This window comes from Apteryx mantelli, chromosome Z (genome assembly GCF_036417845.1).
Source record: "Apteryx mantelli isolate bAptMan1 chromosome Z, bAptMan1.hap1, whole genome shotgun sequence".
Classification (NCBI taxonomy): domain Eukaryota; kingdom Metazoa; phylum Chordata; class Aves; order Apterygiformes; family Apterygidae; genus Apteryx; species Apteryx mantelli.
Genome location: NC_090020.1, coordinates 29,018,330 through 29,044,972, shown reverse-complemented (window position 1 = coordinate 29,044,972; position 26,643 = coordinate 29,018,330). Strand labels below are relative to the sequence as shown.

The 26,643-nt window shown below is 35.5% G+C and overlaps 1 protein-coding gene across 2 annotated transcripts in view; it reads left to right on the top strand.

Annotated features, from left to right (window-relative positions):
- Positions 1 to 26,643, top strand: part of LOC106495031 (guanine nucleotide-binding protein G(q) subunit alpha) — a 136,452-nt gene that overhangs the window by 82,896 nt on the left and 26,913 nt on the right. For both annotated transcript variants that reach the window (XM_067316157.1, XM_067316158.1), the window contains exons 3-5: positions 11,157 to 11,311; positions 23,178 to 23,306; positions 24,310 to 24,439. In XM_067316157.1, the coding sequence (XP_067172258.1) occupies positions 11,157 to 11,311; positions 23,178 to 23,306; positions 24,310 to 24,439 (414 nt within the window). The remainder of the gene's footprint in view (positions 1 to 11,156; positions 11,312 to 23,177; positions 23,307 to 24,309; positions 24,440 to 26,643) is intronic.

Here is a 26,643-nt window from a genome sequence, read left to right as displayed (position 1 = left end):
ATAAATTCAACTATATCAGTATACAAAAATAATATTGCAGAAAAATTTGCCATTATTTACAATAGTATTATTGAATACCGTTCTTCAAAAACAAGTGCTGGGACGTGAAGCCTGCTATAAAGCTCTTAAAACCTGTGATGCATGTAAAGTAGGAGAATGATTAGTTAAAAATTACAGCAATTTATTCTAGCTCCTTATGAAGTCATTGTAGAGAGGTTGGCAATTGAATATATCTTTTTTTAACCCCTATGGGTTTCCAGATCCATTTTTCTTTTCCTGCGCGCAAAGCAGATGGAAGATGCTCTTCAGGAAAGCTTGGGGGGGGGGGGGTTGGTTTGTTTGTTACCATGTTATATACCATGGTCCAATATGCCTTTGACCCTGTTTCCTGGTGACTCACTTGTCAAGTGCAGACTGTTGAACCTCATGCATAGCTAGCAAGCGTGGTGGCATAAAAAACACGTCCCTGGCTCAGGGACTGATATCATTCTCTGCTTGCCGTTGTTTAAAGCCTCAGCCTGCCCCAGTTATACTGGCTAAATATGGAGAGAGCTCTTTGATTCTTCTGGCTTTGGGTATATCGCCCTTCTGCCTTTGCGTACCTGACTTTGGAATTTGCCAGAGGAGAGCTCCATACAAGTTCCATACAGGAGTTTTAGTGAGATTTATCTGGGGTTTCAACCAGAGTAATTCTAAGAAGCCATCTAGTAGTTTTCATTTTTGTTGTGTACCTACTGACTGGTTTAGCTAGCTTGAGAAACAGTGGTTATATTGCTTATGTTTCTATGTCTGTAATTATGTATTATAATTATTTGTACAATTACTGCACAATATTTGTTTGAAGATGTCAGATTAAAGACAGTTTTTAAAAAAAAAATTGCCAGGATACTTACTTTTGTGAAAACCTGATTGTATATGCACACTTGGGATGTGTTAATGAAAAACGTTTATTGATGATACTATTTTTATATGGACAGAATACTAATTTGGATTATTTATGTTAGCTGCAATAACTGTTGTGGGGAAAGATTTTGTTGTAAATTTTTGCTTGTGTTTATCCAAATCTGAAATGTTTTAAAGTCAGTTTCTACCACAGCAGATTTCTGTTAAATTGAAAAATAAGTGACAAAAGTTTTACCACTTGGGCTTGTCAGTTATTAATTGTGAGGACCTTGTGATACTGTAGCATTGTTGCTAGTGACTGTGTCCCAGAGAAGAAGTCTGGATTTAGTTTTATGTTCAGATTGTTTAAAATAGCAGTGTTGAAGCCCAAATGCTGCTGGAACGTATTTCGAGCTTTCAGAACTTAAGTAAGGGTTTCTTCACCAAGGTCTTCCATTGCTTCCCTGGGAATCCTAAAGGTTTATCTGAACCAGAACATGAACGCTGTAACTTTGATACCCCTGATCAGAACTTGTGGTTAAAACCTACGGATGTTTGGTGATAGCAGAAATATTTGGAATACAAGTCAAAATGTAATGGTCTGAGACTATCTTCTTTTTAAAACGAGTAGTAAAATAACTTTGGAACCCAGCTCTGGCTCTCTGTACTTATATGGCCTGAAGTTTGCTTGTTGCTTCATTTTCTTCAAAAACAAATTAGCCATACCCTGGGAAAGAAACTACACTTGTTGAATTAATGGAAGAAGGTCCTAAATTTATATAAGTAAACTATACTGAATTCCATAACCAAAGAAGCAGGGGAAGCTCTTTCTTCATTCACAATTAGCATACCTTGCATATACATTTTTTTAAAAAAAGATTTCAGCAGAAGTGAGGATAATAGAGAAGGATACCACATTTAAATATATGGCTTATCTTGAGCAATAACAGAGCAGAATACCTCGCCTCCCAACAGGATAGCAGTAACGAGTTGGAGGGGAATTGCTGAAACAGTTGGAAAGGACACAGTGTTTGGCTGATCCTTAAAGAGGCTTTCTGAAAGTCAGCAGCAGAATTTGTCCAGCTTTGCATGCTGAAAGCCTTGTCCAGAACGTAAAGCAGTTTCTGGTTCAGGGAACTTCAACTGTGGAAGAAGTGAGAGATTTTTACGGCACCTGTCAGGAAAATATTCACTAGCTACACAATTTCAGAACCAGTGTGTAAGGTTTCAGCTAGGGTGTTCAGCTAGTGCCTCATTTATAATCCATTGCAAATGTAACATATCACAGACTCAGAGTAAACATTAAGCATGGTCTTTTTTGGCATAGATCTCTGCAACCCGCTGTTCAGTTTTTGGGCATTGGTGTCATCTGGCAGCTCTGCTTTCCTAACCCTGGCAATATTTGAAGATTATAGCAGCATACACAGCAACTAAAAGCCAAAGTTGTGATGCTCAGAAAGATCTAACCTCATAAAAATATTATCTAAGAAAGAGAGTAGCCACAAGTCCCCAAGAAATCCTGAAGACCTGACTGAACAGTTAGGGATATGCAACTTTTTAAAGAGATGATAAAACAGTGCATCATTTTTGCTTAACAGGTCTGATTTTTATATAGAATATATTTTATTTTAAATCTGAAAATGAAGCAACTAGATCTAGTGTAAAAAGGAAGGGGAGAACAAAGGAGTAAAATGTGAAGTTAAATTTTGAGTTTCTTTCTTTCACCTCTGTTGTCAGAGAGAACATTTATATTTAGTGATTCCAACAAGTGCCTGTCCGTAGCTGTAACAAGGGAGAAAGAATCCAAAGTGACAGTATAAAAGAACTCTGCTTCACATTGGACAGTGTATCTGCCTGTGTTCATGAGCTTGCCCTGAGTGCATAGGACATCTGAGAGGTTACTGAGTTATCTCCTAGGATCTTGTGTAGTCACGAGCTCCCCCTTTCCCTTCCAAAGAAAGTCATGTTTGATTTTAGCAGTTGCTCTTCCTTCTCAATCCAGGAGCAAGGAGAATAAAAACTACTTAGAAATCGCTGTGACATTAGTAGTTAGATGCAGTCAATATTTCAAAGATTAGACCACACACAGTTCAATATAATTTTGCTTTTGAAAAACAAAGAAATTTACACCTGTAATTTTTATCAAGTCTGAAGTCTCTGAAATGCCTCAATATACCAGTGCCTGATAAATTGCCTGGTGTACCAGACTCAGGCAAAAGGTTGGAGATATTTCAATGGTTAACGCTTTTATGACTGACCTAAGAAATGCTCCAGCTTACTACTGTTAGGCATCTCCTTCCTGGCATTTGGAGCTCTAAGCTTTTTGAGTGATGGCTCAGAAGTTGTATACAACTTCCCATCTTCATGGAAAAGTTTGTCAGCAGAGCTGCCCTTAACTTATTATTATTTGCTTCTTATTATATGTGCCTATTTTCATGTTTTTAGAGGAGTCAAGGGTGAGGAGGGCTTTGGTCTAGCACATCTAGTGAGACTGTGACTGTCTAAGTGCAAATGCCTGAATTTATAGCACATACTGACTTACAGCTGCAGCCTTTTCACTCTCTCAGTGTTACAATATACATCTATAGACTGTGCAATTAGGTTTTACCTACCAGAAAGCATTAGGACTTTTAGAGTTGCTGTGGTGTTATTATTCACTATGGGAGATTTTGGGAGGTGCATTGGTGGAATGAATATGTCTTACTATGTTTAAACAAAGTGTAAAACATTCTAAATCAGAGGTGTTTAATATAAACTATGGCTTGCTTTTTAAGTGAGAACAAGTAAGACCTGTCTATATGAACACATGCAATTGCAAATGCATTTTAATATGATAACATAGGAAAATTGCATGGTAGTATGGACAAGAAGCCATTTTGTCATGAATTAAGTTATAAACTTTTCAGGTCAGGAGCCGTGTCATCTCTGTTTTGAAATTTTCCATTATTTTTGGATGCTATAAAACAATTTTGGACATTTGTACATGTAATTGTTAGAAATGTACTTACTAAAGCTGCTGTTCAGCTTTTTTAAAATTACTGCCATTAAATAACTGATTTTACTTCATGCATGAGATTCAAAATTTATATTTTGTTCATACTTTTATGTTATACAGAATGATCCACAAGCTAAAGACATTACATAAAGAAAGTGGTATAATTTAGTTTATTTTAGTGTCTTTTCCATTCTGTGCGTGTTGGTAAGGTTCTCTTTTTTCCACTTTGTCTTATGACCTGATCATACAGAAGAAAGCTAGGTAATGACTACTTTTTAGTGATCAAAATAAAGAACACTACAGTGAAAGGATAAGGCAATTCTTCTCTATGCTTTGCCTTCATTGTCTGTCAATCTACTAAAGTGAGTTCAGTCTTTTTGGAGCTTCACAAAAGAACCACACTCGACAGGCTCTTGACACCAAGGAGAGATGACTTGCTACTTAGTTTCCCCTGTTTATCTGCTTTTTCATTGTCTGACAGTCAGCTAGATCTGAAATCCTGTTGCAGAGGTTTGCTGAGAGAGAAATTTCCAACCAGTTTCTGACTCATAGTTCAATTCAGTAAAGGGACAGCAGTCTTCTGTGACATTTGTCTTTTAGGGTGTTTATCCCCTTCACTCCATTTCCTAGGTGGTGCCTGCTCCTCACAGGAGAGGGAGATTCAAAAACAAGCAAGCAAAAAAAACTTTCCAAAAGTTCTGTGTTTTTTGCTTCACCGTCCTTATGCTTCCACAGTTCAGAGTAGCTTCCCTGGTCTTGCATGTTTATCATGAACCAGGCAATTGAAAAACACATTATTCCTTTTGGCTGTCTTATCTTTCATTTTCTGTGGGGTCATGAATTGTCCAGGAAAAGATAAAGAGCCAGTCTTCTGACTACCAGGATCTTGGCATGTTCTTTGAGCAATGCTGCTCCATACTAAGGTTACAGAGGAGAGAAAGCAGTGTTACTGTTTTATGCCTTTTTGGTGGATGAAGCTTTGCCTCAGAGGTCTGGCTAATGTGTCGTTCTCAAGAATGATGCTGCTTTACAGAAAAAGACTGGTTTCATTCCTTCTAAAACTGGAAAGATTAAATGGATATTTGGCACCATTTCTTTTTCTCGAGTTTATTCTGCTATTACTGTTCCCATAGTTAACTACCATGGTAATTCACTAAAGTATTACTTTAAGTAAATTAATAAAGTCTAACCCGATCTGAGTGTACAAAAATATCTAAAGGTAAGTGCTTCATAGTAAAGTAGCGTCAAGTCATTAAAGAAAGGAAGTCTTGCACAGATCCTAATCACCATTAATGTAATGCTACATGGTCAGAGAGCACTTTCTTGATAGGGTGACCTTTTTCTTAATAGTAGCACTGAATTACAAGAACCTTCTCAGCAGTATGTTTCTCTCTTAAAGTAGATTTTCTAGGATCTGGTATCTTCAAGTACCTTTTGGAATCCTTTTACTTTCCTGTTATTGGGGGGGGGGGGGGGGGAGACCTTCCCTGAAGTTTTAAATCCTTTTTTTTTTAGCCCTGACAGTACCAGGATGTGTCAGTCATGTCACTTCATTGGGTATTCTTGTGTGACCAGTGTAGGTTTTAAAAACACACGGTGACCTATATTTTTCATATATTGTGTCTTTAAACAGTTTTGACAGAAATGACCATCATATCTTCACCATATCTGTTGGAAGATGTGTAATTCTACTGTGTTTTGTTTAGAGGGAATGATGAGAATACGTAATTCTACCTCAGAACTACCATCTTTCCCATCCTGGAAGCATATTGTTCTAAAATAATTCTCTTAAAATTAAATACTACACTGTAGCAAAATGAGTAACTGTAAGCAGTGGCGAACAGAAAGCTGGCCTAAAAAAGCAGGGGGAGGGGAGGTAGACAAATGCTAATAGCAAGGTGAAAAGGAGTGTCATGGGTTTGTTGGCAGAAATTCCTGGATCTTGCAACAAAAGAAATTGTTATTTTTTCCTTCAAACTCTTTTAAACACAATTTATACATTTGGAAACTGGACTGAATTATCCTGGCTATAGAAAGCTGTGTTTTAGCGTCCAAGAACAGAGTATTCTCAGATTGTAGGGGACAAACTTAGTTCTTCCCCAAAGTAGCGAGCAAACGAAAGCACACGTAATAGATCTGTGAAACTTGTTACTAAGAGAAAAATTTTCTTCAGCTAAGCACAGATATGTTTCTCTAAACTGAAGTGATTGTTTAGACAAAGTGTATTTTTGTAGTCAGAGATGTTTAGGGACATATGAGTGTGTGTGTGTGTTTATGCGTGGGTATTTGTGTAATATGATACGGTTTGCCATTTAATCCTTCCATGACTAGTGATGTAGGCAGATCAGGTTTTGTACTGTCAGGAATAGAACAGTTTTCACCATTTCAAGTTGACAATAATTTTCCCTTACAGGTTGGAAACCAAGTTCATTATGAGTTGTGTATATATCTGTCCTATTGACATTTTATACTAAGGGTTCTAGTAGTCACTAGAAAATAGTTCTAGCTTGTGTTTAAGAAACAGCTTCTTGTGACTTTTCGTCAGTTTGTATTTACCAAAGGCTTTTCATAATGCTGAATGACATTTCCTTTATTCTTGTAATTAACTATCTCAAATAGATTAATAATCTAGCAGTAATTACTGTTAATTGGACACTAATATGATTGTGCTTTCACCAGTGAAAATGATTGAGCTATGTGTTGTGGTAATTTTATTTAACTGCACTTCTTTGTAAAGTGTTTTGAGATCTTTTTATTAAAAAAATATGTTATATAATGCAGAATCTAAATGTCAGTATTTGTTTTGTAGAGTTGTAGATTCAGGAAGGTGTTTATCATATTGAATGTGGAGGTATCAATTCTCTTACCAGAGTTTTTGTAAAGTACTCTGCTTAGACTTACTGCAAACAACAGAATTAGGACAAATATCCAAAATCTAGCCCCCTTTTGAGAGGGAGAAGTAGCAAAGTTTAAGTTACTTATCTTAACATCACTGTAAGATTGCCTGCTTGTCCTTCTAGTAGAGAGTGAATTGCTTATGGATGCTTCATTTCTTCTCTTCTCCATGTTTTGTTTTGCAAACCTGGTTTCTTCTAGATAGGGTGATTGCCAGAAGTGTTTGTTGAAGAAGTTGTTTCAATTAACAGAAATATTTTTATGGATACAGGGAAGGGAGGGAAGGGGTGAATAAAAGTGGTAATTCAGGCCTTTACATGCAACTAGATATTCTGTCAAAATAACAGTAATGTGCGTGTTGGTAAATTTATGTTGCTTTTATTTGTTAGGCAACAGCTTAACAGTGATAGCCAGGCAGCCTGAAGCTTATATATGGAAAATATGAAAGTTGGACAGGAAGTGACAAAATGATCACACCCTTTTGTGTTGCTCTGTAGTGTGATTTGCATTAGCCAGACTAGCCTGTGTGTGTTAGCTTTGGACTTTTCAGACCTATTTACTTTTAAACAGTATCTAAATAGTGCTGCTGTAATTGCATCTTCCTATAGCTTTCCTCTCCCTGAATAAACAAAGGGTATGTTCCATCTCACAGGAGGGAATTCTGCATTTCCTGAGGAGAACTGTATGTTTTGTGCTTAATTTTATAAGCAAATTAGATTTCTAACAGTTAGCCACACTGGATGAACTAGTTATTGGAGAGTAACATAACTTTTTACTCTTCTGAATGACATCAGAAAAATCTCTAATTTTGTCTCTAACAAAAACTTTTGTTTATAAAAAGAGGTTTGGAAACTTTAGGATAGAATAGTAGGATAACTGTAGAAGAACATGCGTCAAGATACTGATTCTCTATTCTCAGTTAAAAACTAATAAAATATGTTGTGTATTGCTGGAAAGAGTAGCTGGTACAATGCTAATCATCCTGCAGTCACTGAAAAAGGTCAATAAGGTATCAAACTGCCTAAAAAAATTATGAGATAATAGGTAGTAAATTGACACTATGGAGCCTAGAGACTCAAAAAATACATTTATTTTTAATAGCGTTTATGTGCTAAATAGTATGGCCAGAAAGACCAGCGTAAAACCATAATGTTATTCAAGCTCAATTTTAGTTAGTACTAATTGTTTTTAACACTGTGAATGGTTTTCTGAGGGGACTAACAAAGAAGGAGAAAATAAGATAGCTTTTGGTATCTTCTCATGCTCATAGATTTCCTGGTTTCAGAATCTGATGGTATTCCAGGAAATTCCAATTTTCTTTGGGATAATTTTTAAAATACTGACAGGAGTCGAGGAAGAAAGTCTCAACAATCTGGGGTAGATGTGATTTGCTAAAGAGAATTGTATGACTGTTTTTATGAGATCTGTGGCAAATAATGACCAAATTATTGCAGTCATTCTTAAATCCTCAGAAGGCCATAAAACGATGGTCTTTGACAATGTCAAAAATGTGTCAGACTGAAAAGTTAGTTATACCATCTAGTTTTTGCTCATGCAACGTTACAGCTGACTTAGTAATTGTATCTTAATTACCAGTTTGAATTTGGTGATACTTGCAGAATCTTTCAGTTTTGTCCCTTTTTTTGTTGTTTTTTGTTTTGTTTTGTTTTTTGTTTCAGTGCTCTGATAGCAATTATTAGTGACCTAAAGAAAGAAATCTAAGAAGGCGCAGTTGCCTAAGGGACAGCAGCTTGAATATTTTGTTTCAAGTAATGTTGATTTTGGGGTATAGCAAAAAGTATTAGTGAGGACTAAAGTTATGGATACAGTTTATACTGCAGAAACTGGTTTAATGATGAGTGCTCACATTTTTCATGCAAGTAGTTTTGAGTGCTAACATCAGAAGTAATGTTCCAGATTTCTTATTATATTAGTGGAAGGAAACTAAAGCCAATTAGCAGTAGTGACAGCACACATCATGCATGATTGAGTCTTCTCTTGCATTAAATTTATGCTTATGCATCTTATTAGGTTTCGGTAGAATTACTTTTGACTGTTATCAGAGTAAATGAGAGAAGAATTAAGCCAATAGAAGAGATCCCATATTTAGATTTCTGACTCTGTGACCCAAAATTAGAAGCCAGCAAAAAATACTGACTGACAAAGACTCCAAGAAAGAAAGAAATTGTAGTCTACAGGAAAGTATAGTACTTCTGGGGAATCAGAAGACACAGCTGAGTTTTTATACAGATTCTGCAAAGTCATATTAATTCAAGGGCAGGACATACAGAACTTATAGATAAAGCAATACAAGACTTTGGATTATTCTGTAGTAATTATAAGTCTAAATAGATAACTGAGTTAAACACTTATCCTTTATGATTATCTCTACTGCTGATGTAGAATATTTGAGCAACTGTTGGAGAGCAAATATTTCAGTTATGATAACTTTCTAATGAAAGCTTAAGAGCAACTTTTGAACAGTGAATTTTGAATGTTCTTTTAGCATTTTGATATCAGCTGGCCATAATTTCAGGGCTCAGGCAAAATAAAAAATTAGTATTTAAGTATATTGTTTTATCAGTTTGTCATAAGCAGTGAGCAAATGTTTGGGGCATCATTCTTTTGAAAGAATACAAAGCCAGTCGAATATATAACTGAACTTTTCCATGAAAAAATCTTCCTGTTTCACAAAGCATTGGCTCGTGCTTAACAGAATAGCATTTCTTGCTTATTTATTGTAAGAAGTTGGAAATGCTTCGTGGTTTATCCAGACATTTTGGGGATGGGTGGACAAAATGTTCCAGAAGAAAACACACTTCCTTAGAATTTACACACTTGGGTTCTGATAACAGAGAACATATATTCTCTGTACATATATCCTTCACATTGAATTTGGAGCTCTTCATTTCCACTTGAGTAAACAATAGTTGCAGGTACAATTTTTTTTTTGAGTAATGAGCAGTAACATCATTTTCCTGGGCTGTCTAAAAAAGGATGGTGGTGGTGGGGTGGGGTGTGTGTAAACAGAGGATAAATTTCTTTAAAAGAACAAAAACAGTCCTTATAGCATGCGTTCACCTAATTTAAAATGGAAAAGGGTTTGTGTCCTTACCTGAAATGCAGACTAGATTCGAGAACAGAATCCCTTAGGTTTTTGCTTGACTAAGTTCTGTTCTAAGATCTATTCTTCTTTTTGTGTGTCTCTGTGTGTGTGTGTGTATGTACACATATATATGTACCTAAGTGTGTATGTAAGAATTTTAGCACAAATTACAAATTGTTCTGCTGTACTTTTTTGGTAGTTCTGTCTTTGTTGGCTTTAACTAAATTTTAACCATATTCAGGATAGTGATGTATTTATTTGAGGTTATTCCCAATTAGCAACTTCCAATTTTAAGAGATTCCTTTTTAAGAATCTTCATAATTTATAGTATGAGCTGTGATTAGAGAGTAATTCTAAGAAACTAGCTTTTCTTTCTGTAGTAATAACTTCTGTTATGCTTGTGGTAACATTAAAAGCTTTTTTTTTTTTTTTAATGAATCTCTTTGAAAGGCAAATTTCCTCCCTTCTCCCCATTCTGCTCCCATCATAGTCTAAATTTACCAAGTTCATTAGCTGCTTATCATTTAAAAAGTAAATATTTTGTATGCCCTAAAATCATACCTGAAAATTTTAAAATGAAAGCTTTCTTAAAAAAACCTTAATTAAACATGAATTTTAATGTGACCATTTTATGTGTTTCATCTAAGTAACACTGGATTAGGATGGATTTATTCCAGAAGTATGAGTTCATACACACATTTATTTATTCCCCTTCTCTCATATCATCCCTATTACTATTTTTCTTTGTTGGAATACAGCTTATCATTGCTTATTCATAGTTTATTCAGTGTTTTTATTTATTCCTATTCATTTACCATTTTCTTTATGGTCTTCTCCAATCGATCAACGTTACTGTTTCCTTTCTGCACCGTTACAAAGTTCATTCACCCAAATATAGATTTTGGTAAAATACTCATCTCTGAATGGTACAGGTTTTCGTTGTCTTTTCTATCTTTATGTTGTCCAAGTGGCACAGGTTCAGTTGCTAATGGGTGGTTCAGCTGGCAGGTTGGATGACAGGTATTCTGTTTGACAGTGTCTAGTGGCATGAAGATAATAGTATGTTGATCTTTCTCATTTCTGGAATTTCCTATACCTGTTGTTTCCTTTTTCATCTTTACAACCTTCTTCATGATAATTGATTTTCAAATTGTATATACACATTGGTGAGATGACCAGTCTGAAAAAGTATTCCTGGTGATTGTGTTCACTGTATATGAACTATCTGCAACCATAGAAAATGAAGTAAGTTTTACTGTTTTCTTTGTTTTGAATTAGGCTCATGCACAGTTAGTTCGAGAAGTGGATGTAGAGAAGGTGTCAACTTTTGAGAACCCCTACGTAGATGCAATAAGAAGTTTATGGAATGACCCAGGAATCCAGGAATGTTATGACAGACGACGGGAGTATCAGTTATCAGATTCAACTAAATAGTAAGTATATAGTGGTTACAAACAACTGTATCTTACTTCTGCTCTTTCTAACAAAGCAAGTTTTAGCTGCTTATGCTATATTTTTGTATACGTGTGTGTGTACAAATGTGTGTGTGTGCATGTGCTGCACAAACATACGTGAATATGCACTTAAACTGAATTTAAAGTCTACTTTAGGATATATCTAGTTTAAAACTATATGTGTGTCTGTTTCCCAGAACATAAGCCTATGATCTTTTGAAATTTTACAGAAAGATAATTACTAGGGAGGTTAATCACTGATGTTTTTGTTGTTATTTTGTTAAATCTGTTCAAGTCCTTACTATTCTCTGACATAAGCTCACAAATGCAAGCTGGGCAAAAATACTTTCACACAGTATAATGACACTAGTGAACACTGAGAAATGCAATCAAAAGTAGACCTCCGTCCAGTTGATAAAAATTATAATGCCCTAGAATTTCTGTTTTCCAAGATTTTCTGCTGTCATATTTCTTTTGCAGTCTTAGTGGTGAGGTAAATAGTGCCAAGCAAGTGTTCTTGTGTTTTATTCAACTGCCTTTCCTTTGTGCAAACAAGGCCTACATTTGCAAGAACATGCCTGCCAGGACAGCAAACATGTAACTGAGAACAAACTTCAATTTTTAAATGGTGAAAAGAAAAGACTTTGGTCTCCACAAAAAACTGCTGTCAGAAGACGAAAGGTGACTTTAAGTGCAGTCCATAGGAAAATGGGAAATGGAAAACATAGTAATTATTTCTGAAAGCATTTTATTTTAAATCCCATTTTTATAGATAACAATAATAAAAATGTTTATGTGACTAAACTTGGTCTTGAATGCTTTACTTGTACTTTCTTGGCAGAGTTTTGATAAAATAGCGATGTAAAATTTAACGCTGGAGCCTGAGGACTGTCTAAAAGTTGCTTTCAGGAATTTCAGTTGCTCTGACAAATGTAGCATCTAACTCAGGTAGAATGTCTCATCTGTTAAAAAATGGATGATGGTAGGGCAGAATGACCTTTTGATGTTGCCCACTACAAAAAAATCTAGCATACTTCATTATTAAAGCCATAGCAAAAGCTTCCATGGTCTGCACTAGAAATTTTATATCAGCTATGAAAATTAATCTGATGATATCATTGCGGTCTCCATTTGTCAGGTTGACATGAATGGAAGCATCTCATTGAGAAAAGCACTGGAGAAAATTAAAGGCACCGTGAAGCTCCCACTAAAGTCGTTGGAACATGGCCATAGACGTAGCAGGTCTGGGATGAGATTTATCTGCACAGCAGTCTGTGCATTCTTATCTAGCACAACCCTTTATATATGATTGACTCAAGACAAACTTATTGATATCTTGCTGATGTAATGTAGGCAGTTAGGAAGCTACCAGTGCATAAATTAGGTCTACTCGGATTTGCTCCAGTGCTCTGCCAATGTTACTACCACACCATATTCTGCTTCTGCTTTATCTGCCCCATTCACAGGATTTCTGTTGTCCTATGCAGCTTGCTATCCTGTGAAGCTGATTACCTTCCTAACCTATCGCTTCTGTTATTTGTGTGTGCATACTTTGGTGCACAGGGCAGTGGAATCTCTTCTATTGCTTGGATTCTCATTGTCCCCATTTATACAATATTGTGTTTTATTTTTCAGTGGTAAGAAGGCTAACAGAATATCATAGGAATTTACATATAAGTGATATTCTCTGAAGTGTGAAAATAGTAAAAGAAAATTTTAGGGACAAATTAGGCTGACAGTATACTTTCAGACTGTTTTCGTATTGAATGAATAGCCAACATAAGTAGAAGGTGAAACAGAGCCTTCCTTGTACTTTGGATTTCTTATATTTGTAGGTCCTAGCTTTGATTCCACAATAGATATGATACTAGAAGTTCTTAAAATTGAAGTATAAACATACATACATACATAAAAGGGGTTGGAGGGCAAAAATAGAATTAATGAGTCTCCAAAGTAGGAAATTAAATATCTGATGCTACTTCAGATCAAATTTTACTGAATACCTTAGTTTTGGCGTAGTTCTAATGAAATTGTCACCATAGCAGATCTTTTGAGTAGTATTAAAAATAGTAGGAAACAATTAATTAAGGAACTATAGAAGCAAATTTCTAGTAAATTCCCTTACAAAAGATTAATATATTAGTTGATTGGTTATTTTTAAAACTCAACATATTTAGCCATTTAGCTGCATGACTTTTGCAGATTTGCTGATTTTAATTATAATAGGCTATAATAGGTTCATATAAACAAAATCCACAAGCAATTAAAAGGAAGTAAGCACTCAGTGCTCATCAACTTATTGAGACTTAAGTAATTTATTCTGACTTGATGTATAAAACTGAAACAATAGTTTGTTGCCCACCAGATCTCTTTTATTTTCTTTTTAGGCATATGTGCTAATGTTACACTTATTCTTAATTAATCTTTTGTGTGAGTCTGTCCTTTCATCTTCTACATGTTTATTCCACCATGCTTTTATCATATCATTATTTTTATCTGTTCCTTGTATACTGCTATACAGTTTTTCCACTATTGGCACCCATTGTTTTCTAAATCTCTCACTCTGGATTTTCTGTTTCTGTCACTGATCTAAATTCTATTTCTAGTTTCTAATATGTCCTGTTCTTTCACTTTCTGTCATCTTTTGACTTGCTTTGTCATTGTTAGCAACACTTTTGATGTTTTTATACCTACTGCATGTATACCCACGTTTTATACCCACACTGCAGGACTACATCTAGATGTGTTTTTATCAGGAGAGGTGAGGGTACTGTCTAAGAAAAAAAAAACATTTCTGAAAGGCGGGAGTTGATTTGAATCTCTTGTTAGCTCAGCAATTATATTCCATTCTCTCCCTTTACCAGTGGATGCTCCAAAGGTTAGGTGATCATATTGTTTTTAATTTCTAGACTCGACTCTCACCTGTGGTAAAGTGAAGAGCACATCAGGTAAATAGAGATTATCCACTTCCCATATACATTACTGGGCAACTTATCCACTTATTTACCACTAAACCACTTCCCTTTATGGCTTCAAAGATACTGTTCACAGTATGAGACAGATGTAAACCAACACCACAGTGTGGAGAGCCTGAAATAGTAGCTGTGAGAGATGGGATCTTTTTCTCCTTCTTTCCCATACAGGGTGTTAAGGCCTTAAGCCAAGTGAGAACAAGTTGCCAGTCAGGAGTCTTGACTGTATCTTGGCTTTTCAAAGCCTGAAGGAAAGGGAGGCAACAGTCTTGCCAAGAAGAGGAATTTGTTGAAGTAACATTTCACTTTTATGTTGCAACTTGCAGAGTTTGGATTGTAACTAGAGTTTGTGGAGACTCATCACCCTTTTTTCCACAGCATGACAGTTAGGTTTTTCCCTTGCTGAAGAAAAAGTAGGAATTCTTTAGAGTTTAACTGGAAATTTTCCTATTATGGAAGAATTATGTCATTGTGTACCTGCAGCTAAGGATTTTCCAGTTCCTGCACAAGTAGTGTTAATAATATTGTTTAGCTTCCCTTCTCTAGCTGTGTTTTATAACACTTCAGGTAATGAAATATAATTCTCTCCCAAGTCCCCACCCCACTTTATCTATGCCAGGCAGTGTTTAATGCATTAGTTAGCAGGGAATAAAAGAGATCAGTCTGAATGTTGTCTGCTCATTAAAGTTCATGTGTCACCTTTTGCCAAAATATTGTATTAAGTGTAGTGCTTTGGTCAGCTAGTAATTTGTGTGTGCTAGTATGCTATCAGAGTTTGAAGTCCTCCATAGCTTCAGCTGAACAATTAATTCTCTCCTATCTAGCAGTAACATTTTGCTTCCATGTTACACTTCAGAAGTAGATGCATTCTAAACAGAATGTGGTTAGGGACCCTCAAGGAGAAAGATCAGTATATGAATCTAAGTTATTACTACAACAGTTTACTGTGTTAGCTGCTATTGCCTCTGGTGATCAAAACATAATTTTTTTTGTTTCATGCAGCTCTAGGGAATTCTTAGGGCATCCTGTGTCTGTGTGAGATCTCAAAAAGGAGTACTATTGTAATTTTTTGCAGGACTCTATGGAAAGCAGAGACCTGTTATGCTGCTAGCTCATGTCACTGGTGTAACAAATTATAAAGTGAAACAGCTATCTGTGAGAAGAACAAATTCTCATATACGCAAGCATACCATTATTTAATAAATACTTTAATATTGTTAATTGTTTTTTTCCTTTCTTCAGAATATACTTGAATATTTGTATTTTTGTGTTGCAGAATAGTAGATTCTGGTTTTATGTATTCACAGTTTACACAACTTATTTGTGGATAGTTTACAGTAAAATAAAAACAGCAAATAAAAATGACAGGTCTATACCATGTGAAACAGTATAAGATAAAGTAGAGTAGAAGAACTGTGCTTACCCTATCTTATACAACAGACGTACTCCCCAAATATAAGAGGAAGGTCTAAAGAAAGATGGGACATAAAATGTGCTGCATACCATATTCATGCATCCTATAGAGAAAATGAAAATCAAGCAGTTGAACTAGGGAAATTCAGGAAGGGAAGGTATACAGCACGTATTTCTTTTGGGATCCCTTTTTTGTGCAGTACTGAACATGCTTTTAATATTTGTATATATTTTTAACCAGGTTTCCCATTAAGAATTTTTGAAAAGTTTACACAGCGTTTTTAGGTCTGATGACTTGCTTTTTCAGTCTTCTGCTAATATTGGGCTTTAGCCTTGTAGGAATTCTAAATTAAGAGAGGCAGCAAGGTTGGCTTTGGATGGCATAAGAATAAAAAGAACATAGTGCAGCCTTCTTTCCACCTCCAACCTCACTTCCCACCTCACTGCAAAAATCTTAGATTTACTGTATTTACTGTAGACTATGATTAGATAATCCTGGAAATGGGTAAACATGCTTCAACTTTTTGCCAGTGATATAGAGGCTCAGAAACACAAGCCTCCATGGAAATTCTGAATATGCAGCCAATACTTGTTTACGTGTAGTTTCGTTCATGGCTTCTGTTAGCACATTGAAAATTGATTCCATTTACTGTGTTGCATGTTACCAAAGAGGAACTCGTCTGTTATTCTGGCAACTCTGTGAGGTAGGAAGAATCCTGCTACAACAGCTTTAACGTTTTGCTTATGTGGAGACAAGAAAGTTATATGCATTTTCAAAAATGCATGAAAAGCCTTTTCCCTTTCAAAGCTTATTGTTTCACAGCACATGGTCAAAATTAGTGCTAGTTTAGGGTAGTCTCATCAGCCATTTCAAATTTTTGCAAAAAGAAAAAAAAACAAAAGACAACAACAACCCAGTAAGGAAAGCTCCACCCAATTCCAGAACATCCAGGCCCAAAAGGACAGAAATATAGCAAATTTAATTAAATAGTTTGCTTAAGGAGCCTTAGTCATAAGTTTTGATTAGAGTTTTGTTTTCACTTGACTGTCACTGTACATGTATGAGGGATATTTTGTAGAGAATCACACCTATAAACTATTGTAACTTTAAGAAAACAGATTTTTGCATTAAATGTAAGAGCTTTAAGGTGGAAAAGATGTAAATGTTTACTATTACTATCATATGTGGAGAAAGTCAGTCAAGCTGTATCTGCATTCACATGTGGTTGAACACACTGAAACCACTTGTGTATGAAATGATACTGGTAGACCTTGCCTTTTGTAGCTGTGGTTGTACTGAAATCTCCTGTACAAACTTTTTGTTAAACAGCAAACTTCAGTTTCTTGGAGTTTTATCCCTGTTCCCTTGTAGTACCATGCTCACCATATATATATTAAGAAAAAGTCTCACCATTTGCCCACTATGTTGTAACAAGTCATTTTTACGAATTTTAGATTGACCCTTTTATTAGTGTCAGTAATTAAATTAAGCTGTATACTAAGTTCAGGTTAGAGTTACAGAAATTCTGATGGAATTATTCCCAAGAAAGTGCTACAATATCACCTGATTATTGCAACATAAATCTAATCTCAAAGTGAAGAAGAGTAATTCATGGTTGGAGGGTTTGTTCCTTTGAAGTGCTTGCCCTTGTTCGTTCATTTTGAAGTTGTTAAAAAAAACTTCATTCAAAGTGAATTCAAGTAAGTTTTGATAGTCCTTCTTCATTAGGTGGTGTAACTCTGCGAAAATGAATTAAGGCTGAATGAGTTCCTTGAGCTGCAAGATGATAGTGAAAACGATTATATTTAACTTCCTGACAAGGGTTACTGGCTAAAACTCTTCTGGTTTGTTTACTGAGGTTAGGAGTCCTGTCGCTTCTTTGCCTGATTGCTATATAAGAAAGACATGTGGGAGAATACAGAGCCAATTAGTATACTCCTATTATCCTGTTCCTTCTGCTTCTTTTGAAATACAGACAAACACAACCTCTGAAACACCATCTCTTGCCAGGGTATCATTAGCACCTGGTAACTTCCTTGAAGGTTGGCTGCCGTTTTGGCCCTTGCCGTAGAGAATATATAATTCATTAAAAATAAGTACTTCTTTCTCAGCACTGGCTAGGAAACAAAAGGTTGTCTCTGCTGCTGGTCTGGGTGCAGATCGCAAGTGTGCTACGATACTGTGGCAGCCTTCCGTGACGTCAGGAGAGAGCTCCTGTCAGCAGCTCGTTACACACACGTTACCTTGGCAATGCACCTTGTGCCAGTTGCTATAGCAACCCTGCTGAAAATTACCTCAGCAGCCACTCAAATTCATTTTTACAAAACTAATTACAGCTATAATTAACTTTTTAAACTTGGTCTGTACTATAAATTTACTTGGACCTATGCAATTTTTTTTTTTAAGTAATTCTGTACAGTTTTCCCAGTTTTGTTCTTTTGTATAAAGCTTAGCTGAGTAAGTACCGTTTGGGTGAGAGGCCATAGCTACAATATGTCTCATCAAAATAAGACATTTGCTAGCAGATGATAAAAATAAATTCAGAGTGCCATGTAGTTCTGACCTGAATTGTTTGCACAGTGGCTGCTAACTGCAGCACTGACTTCTCAGTAATAACTGTGGTTTTCTGGTTTTGGACTCAACCACAAGTCGATTGCCAGGATATTCCCAATATCCGTATCATTATTATGATTTTATATTTTGACATTAATAAATGAAGAAGATACCAGTTTTGACAATTGCTGGCAACGCTTTTATTTTTTCTGTGAAAGCTCAAGTATATGAAAAGTCTTCTGGTTTGTTTGCAAGACTGCATGGGCGTAGCAGTTTCTTGTTAATACTGAAATGGCAGTTGTGTTACAAAAGCTGATTGCAGAATTTGTGTATGCCTGCATGCATGTGGTGAAGCTCCTGTGGGCTTGCAATATTTACTTTCCTTTTTTTTTTTTTTTTTTTTTTTAAGTTAGGCCCTTATGCTAAAATATCCTGTGCTTGCCTGTTAAGTGCTTAAAATTTTTGTATGTACCTACTAGGACAAAGACTTGTTTGTCCTCATGAGTGAAGTGTTTAAATTTGTCACTAGCTTGATTAGGACTGCATTAGATAAGTGCTTAAAAGCCCATGGTCAGTCATGTCTTAGTAAGCAATTATACAAAGAAATAAATAAAAATCTTTACTTTCTGAAAGTACTGATAAATTTTAGAGCTCCCTTTCTGTCTTCACCCAAAGCAGCCTGAATTCAGAGACTCTCAAGATATTTCACATAGCCCTGGTGTTTTGTTGGGGGTCTTATAAACTGAAAGTCTTCAAGTCCTCCACTGCTTGCAGAGGCACCAGTGGAGAAGCCAGTTCCACCCTGCTTCCCTGCTGGCAGCTCTCGCCTTCCTGCACCACAGCACTGTGCGCCGATGCTCCTTTTCTCTATTAGGCAAATAAGCTGGCTTAATTTGAACAAATTTGATAGTGTTTCTTCACTGGTTCAAATCACTTGGACAGAAATAGGTTGTGGAGCAATTGCACATGCAAAAGAGCCAGCAGCTGGAGAGATACCCTTGGACAGAGGTGCAGTGGCAAACAACTGGAGTGGGGCTTCCTGCTGCACAGTTGTAGTTCAGAAAAAATTTACATTAGCTAGTGTGTTTGCTGTTTTTATTTAAAGTTGCTGCTTGGTAAATGATTTTTTTCTTTTTCTTTTTTAAGTTTTGTCAGTTTAATAACAGTAGGATGCAAAGTCAGTGTATACAGTGCTGCCAGTCCACAGTATTACTGTATCACCTGGTGACTGGTGAACTTCTTTAAACCCCAGCTTTCGTATGAAAAAAAGAAGGAAATTTCAGCCATATTGGTATGAGGAAGACTTGAAAATATAAGTTGCTATTGTTGCAGTGAATTAAGCTATAATAAACCAGCTAGATGAAATTCTAAATGTTCTGTGGGGTTATGGTGACAGCTATATTAATAATATTTGAAAATTTTGTGTGCTCTTAGCATGTGTTTAAATAGTAATATTATTCCAATTGTCTTTTCTTTTTTATGTAAATATTCACTTGTATTCATTTACATATTACATATTCCTTCTCAGCATTTTGAAATAGCCAGTCAACCCAACAACTAGATTATTTAAAAAAATCAATTCATCACCCTGTTCCTCCTAATGCAATGTAAAAATGTTTTCTTCTTCTCTGAGAAGAGATCTTGTTTTTTTGCAAATGCAGTTCTATGGACATAAAAGTACACTGTTATGCAGATAATGCAAAAATCATGATATTGATATTGAATGTAAATATGGTGATTTGTTTCCTTTGGCATTTTGGGTAGATAGCACATATCTAAGGAGAGAATTCATTTCTGCAACATAGCAAAATATTCAGATGTGGTACAAATATTCAGATGTGTACTCGGTGCAGTAGAGAAGAAAGGCCTGTGTCAGTCCCAGTGATACAAGGATAATATCTTTTGTAATTAATTGTGCTAGTCTGTATTGGAGGAGACATGAGCTTTAAAGAGAGACTTAAGGAAATTTTAGTGATTTTGGAAGTGTCTTGAAAGGAACTTTGCATTCCTGCTGCAGGCAGAGCTTTCAGTATGATTTTCAGAAACATGTTTAGTAGATGATTTTAATAGAAGACCGTACAAACTGCATTAAAACCTGAATTTCAGCAGTAGTATTCTTCAATAGGAACGTTAAAAAAAAACGTAAAAACAAAACAAAGAAAAACTTACAGAGGAAAAAGCTCTTTTTTATTTTAAAATAATTTCATTGAATATTTGCCCCATTCTCAAGACATGAAAACAGAAGTAAAAGCAAGGTTATGCAACTAAAACCTAAGTAGTCAATTTTCATTTAAAAATGAATACAATGATATGTATATACCTATTAGGTGTTAAGTTAGAAAGAAAGTGGCAGAGGTTAATGTAATTATTCTAAAACAAAAATAAATTGCAGATGATGTATTCTAAATTGCTTTTGTTGGACTACAGATACTGGTTATGACCTGTCAGTAACACAAAGATTTTTTAAAACAATTTTGTGCGTCTTACTTTTAATGGTTTTGACACTGCTTCCTTGATTCTGGTTTTGAATGCATAATTTAGGAGACTTCTTAGAAAGCTCTGCATCCTTAGATCTGTTAAGTGAAGACACTAAGGGGAAGAAATGACACTATGTAAGGATGAGTAAAGTCTCTATTATGGGCTGTATAGGCTGTTTGAGGTGCTAGTGGTGAAATGAGTAAGATGATTTCTGTTTAGTGCATGTGTAAGTACAGAACTTGAGCAGACCTGAATGAGGATGAGGAAAAGGTATGTGTTTTTGAAGGATAAATTAATGCTTCTTCATCTTAACAGCATCAGTGATTTGTGCTAGGATGGAAAAATCCCCATCTGCCCTTTACACAGTAACACAAATGAGACTTGATTGTTTAATAATGTCCTTTTAAATGATTGTCTTTCTAAAATCAGTCGGATATGCACTATTGCATATCTTGTCCACTGTGCTTGCAGTGCAGAAGTACAATAACCAGGCTCACACATTGGAGCCTGCAGCTGAAGCTTTCCAAAGGAACACAACAAGATGATTGTATGGATGACCCCCCTACAAATTTATTCTCTTAAAATACTCCTGCTCCCCTGAGTACCACTGTAGTATGTAATAACCCACAATGCTTCTTTGCACCTTTTTTATTTTTTTCCCCAAACCAAAACCGTATTTTTTGTCAGAATGAGAGGGGAAGAAGAGGCCAGTTAGTGTTTCGGAGTCTTTGTGGGTTTCATGTTGTGGCGGTTATGTATTTTGTTCATTTGTTGTTACTTCTTTTCACCCAACAAATTGATGATCAGCTTGTCCACTCTGCCTTTTGTGTGAAAAATCTAAGGGCAGATGAAACACTCTGATTCTCAAGGTCTTTTTCCTGTTGACAGAAACTAGTCAGTGTTCTGAGAAAATATTTTCAGAATAGTAGCTTCTGAATATGATAATGTGCCTCAGATACATAGTTCAATGCATCTTTCTAAATATATGTAATTTTTTCACATTCAACATTTACTATCAGCTTAATCTTTCATGAATAAAATCTTAGTGAGGAAAGTTCGATAATATTTTTGGCTCCCTCACAGATGTAACAAATTAATTCTTCTGTATTTTTGCTGTAAAGTAGAACAAAAACTGCTTTGTTTCTGTCATTGTTCATAATGAGTTGCTTTCTCTATTTCATAACAAATCATTCAGAGCATCTAGAAGTAGTCTAATTATTCCTTGTGTGGGTTCATTTAAAAAAGAGCACCTTGAATAATAACCGTGAAGAAAAGAACATGTTCAGAGCTTCAAATACGTAGCGCTTTGAGAAATTACAGGGAGTCCATTGCTGCCTCCCTTGGAACGAATCAGGGCAGCCTTAAGTTATTTTAGCTTGCCGGTGGCTAACTCTGACCAGCTAGTCATTCTTGTGCTTGAAAGTAGCCAAATGCACAAAAACTTCATTTTCTGCAGCAGTCTTTCTCTCAGACAATGTACCCTGGGGAGACCCCAAACTGTCTGGAGCACTAAATTTGTGTAACGTACAACTCCTGGATCCAAACAGGCTATCACACATTGCTATGTTGCCCCTCTCTTTTTGAAGCCTCTCTTTTATGAAGGTTCATTAAAACTTCCTGTGCACTGCTGCTTTATGGTTGAAAAACACCATTAAGCAGTAGCAGAAGAATTGTGTGCTGTAGCTAACAAGCCCTTAAAAGCAATTTTATTGCAGTTTCAGATTATTTGCGAACCGACTGGGATGTATTTCATGTGCTGCAGGCGTATTAACTTGATCAGAAGTTTCAGTCCAGATACATGAATTTCAGGTGCTAGAGATCCAAACAGATGATCATAATGCTCTCTTCTGATAACAAGATCTAGAGAGTTTTTTAATTTGTCGGGGGAGGGGGGCTGTTTTTTTTTTTTAAATCTCCAAAGTGTGCTATTCATCCTCCTACATATTTTGTAACTGATAATGATTTCTGCTAAATCAGTTAAGTATTATTTGGGAGATTCTTGTTTATCTATCCATGTATCTGTACAGACATTGCAGAGTGAACATCAAGAAATACATCATAGTTTCAGAAAAAAATGTGCCATTTTATTTCTTACAGCTTTTTCTCATATTATTTGTTTTTAAATTATCCAGAATTGAGTAGTCGAAAAACTTGAATCTGTGTGAAAGCCAAGCAAATTTATATGACAAACAGACTAATCATGCTACCCCTCTGCAGAATTTATTTGAAGCTAGGAAGAAATACAGGAAGGAAGAAAGGAGCACACCTTTATACTTCCTCCCCTCTTTTATGCCGACCATGCTCTTTTTTCTGCTGCCCTTCTTCCTATCCCACACCCCGTTTCCTTTCCCAGCTCCTCCCTGCTCTTTTCCTCAGTGGGATTATGGTGTCACTGTCTTGCATTCCTGTTGTTTCTCCCTGTCTACAGCTATCTTAACGACTTGGACCGCATCGCAGATCCGGCCTACCTGCCAACTCAGCAAGATGTGCTTAGAGTTCGAGTCCCAACAACAGGGATCATTGAATATCCATTCGACTTACAAAGCGTCATTTTCAGGTAGAAAAATGAAACCTATTTGCTTTGTTTCTTTTGGTTCTTTTTACATTAGTAATATCATGTATAGGATGTTGGTTAAAATTACACAAATACAAATTATTCTATATTTTTTAATTTTGAGCTCAGGCATATTATTTTTGTGATATTGTCCATGTATGACTAGCAACTGATGTTAAAGATGTCCAGAGGATGAGAGACAAATAAACTTGTCTTTTTCTAAATATATATTACAAATGGGAAAACTGGAATTCATTTTTCCATAAAATGATTATATGAAATTTTCATTATGAATAATAATCTGATAATAGTCATGTGTCCTCCTAATTCATGCAGATTATGAAATACAGAGGTACAACTAATGTACTTGATCTTTAGCGAGAAATGACATTTTGCAAGTTTAATATCACTCCTACAAATACTTTTCCCCACAGCTCATTTTGAGTGCAAATACGGTTGCTTAAAAAAGACCTATGCAATTACAATTGCAAGTTAGACACCTGAATGTCTAGTTACACTGAGATGCCTAATGAACTGGAAGTACACACTGCCAGCAAATTTGAGTTTTTATTTTGGCTATTAACAACTTTAGTGAATACATATTGTATTATGGTTATGCTCTTAAAAATTGGACAGCCTTGACAAGTTGAGAACTTTGGTGATATCCTGGGACAAAGGCAGGCCACCAACTTGATTCTGTGCACATGTTTTTGTGCTGAATATACAGGGCAGAACTTTGCAACACTCCAAAATCATGGTTAAGAAATTTTGATGGCTTTGAGATCTGTAATAATTTAAATTCAGAAAGCACATAAGACTAAAAAACAAATACAGTAATTTTTCTGTTTCAAACACATTCCGTTGATTTTAAATGCAAATGGAAAAATTATTAAGGAAGACAGACCAGCTTTGTTTTCAGCTAAGTTCTTGAATTCAATGTTCGATACATGGATGTTTATCTGTTAAGCTGTTCATGGAGTTGATGCAGATGTTGTTAATATTGCAGAATGGTGGATGTAGGAGGCCAACGATCAGAAAGAAGAAAATGGATACATTGCTTTGAAAATGTCACATCTATCATGTTCCTAGTAGCCCTTAGTGAATATGATCAAGTGCTTGTGGAGTCGGACAATGAGGTAAGCAAGCATCATCCTGAAACAGTGTTTTCGAAGAAAAAGTAATTTCACTAAAATTCATTTTAAATTTAAAATATTATAAAGAATTGATTAAAACATAAGTTTTAAGAGAACTTTGGTAGAAGTTTGTGTGTTTTCACATAATTATTTGAGGATTCAATTAGTTGGACCAGTAAAGTGTATTGATAGAATGAATACTCCATGCTAAACAGCAAAACTCAAAGTTGCTAGTTCTTTTGAGACATTTTCAAAGCCAACTGGATTGTCCAGTCCCGGATGTTTTCCAAATGTGTCTGCCAGCATCATACACAACTACATGTAGTGGAGTATGAGGTACTACAGGGATCAAGAGGCTAATCCTCAAAAAACACAGCAGAAACTGATCTTCTGCATGGAGCATTGGTGGAACCAATCTATTTTGTGTTAAAGTGGAATATAGTTGACTATAGAGAAATGTGCTTATTGTAGCTATTTGTACAGTTAGTGTTGTGCAGCAGAGTCGTAAAAGTAGGGCTTAGATGCTTTGAGTGGTTGCAAGGTTCTTACGGTTCATAACAGGCAGTGGGAATGAAAACAAAATTCATAGTTTTTTTGCAGACAATAGAACAAACACTGAAGTAATGAACCTTATTCCATTGACTTAAGGGATAGGATTTATTTTGGTTTATATATTCTGCTTGTGTTGTTATTTCAAAGAATAACAGAAGTAAAACGATGGATGGCAATGTATGAACTAAGCAGCCAAAGCATGCTAGTATTTGTGTATACAGTTTACAGAGTAAGCAGATTATCTAATTTTTAGATTTTTTTTTTCTTTCTTGAAGACTATTCCAGTTATTCATTAATCTGACATGAGTTACTCACCAACACTGTTTTATACTAGTCTTTTTACACTCATTTACAAAAATCAAATGAAAAAAAGAGTATTTTAATGTTCTTTATAACTGTATACATGTTGATATCACTGTAGAAAGAGAATGGATGAGGTAGCAAGGTAAAACACATGTCCCTAGGCACTCATGATTGTATACTCAATGTTCTTCAGTATTAATTTTTTTAATGAAGTCTGGGAGCTCTGAAATTCTTTAGATTTACACTCTTTCCATAAAAGAAAGAAATCTCATTACATTATTTAAATCCTCTCCATCTCCTTAAAAAGCATGGCTGTTACAGAGAAGAAATTTTCAATTGCTTATACAGTAAATACATTTCCTCATTTTGTTTATTTTTGGATTCTTTTAACTTGGCAAGTTCCAGAATGTTTTTATTTTGTTTTTTAAGATACGTATCTTTGATATAATGTTAATTACTTTTCCCAGTGTAATGATCTAACAGAACCACACCAGCAGTGTTGTGTTTTTAACTAGAGCCCAAGTGTAGAGCACAGAGTAGAACATGAATGACACAAAAAAAAAAATAGAGTTGTGCAAAAAGCTTATAGCATAACATACATCCTACTTAAGGGTGTTGAGAGAACATTTGTACTCCTCTGGAGATGAATTTCAGACTGAAATATGTGGTATAACCAGGCTTTTGGTCTTTGTGAACCTTTTTGTTTTGTGATGGACGTGAACAAAAATACATTGGATTAGTCTTTTTATGGTAAAGGAGATTAAGCAGAAACCTCACTTTCATGATTTTGCATCTATGTTAGTGTGTTAAATTATTTATAACTTGGGCATAGTAACAGGTTTTATGGGAGATGGTGGTTCACTTGAATCTAAAATGAGGGACATCCCTCAGTGAAAGCTGATTAATAATGCATGCCAACCTCTGTTTTAAGAGAACAAAGCATGACTGAATTTAATTTGGTTGGTAGTAGGAGACTGAATGAAAAATCTGTTCTGTGGATTTTCACTGAAGGCTACACACATAAGTTTTGGGATGTAAATCTAGTCTGATTTATATATATCAATATAAAGTACAGTAATAGAAAATACTGTCTTATGATATACAATACTGAATTCAAAGCTGAATTTACGGAGAGGGGTAATCTTAAAATGAATGGTTGACATTCTGTCATAGTGATCTAATCTACCCTAATGTGATCTCTTATAAATTTGGAAGCTAGACATGAGTAGATAAAAAGAGGACTCAGTCAGGCTTGGCTCACTTAAAGCCAAGCCAGAAATGTCTGGTTCTGTCTTTTTCTGCTTTGCATTATTCTTTTATAGCCACAGAGTCAACACAGAAGTATCAAGCTT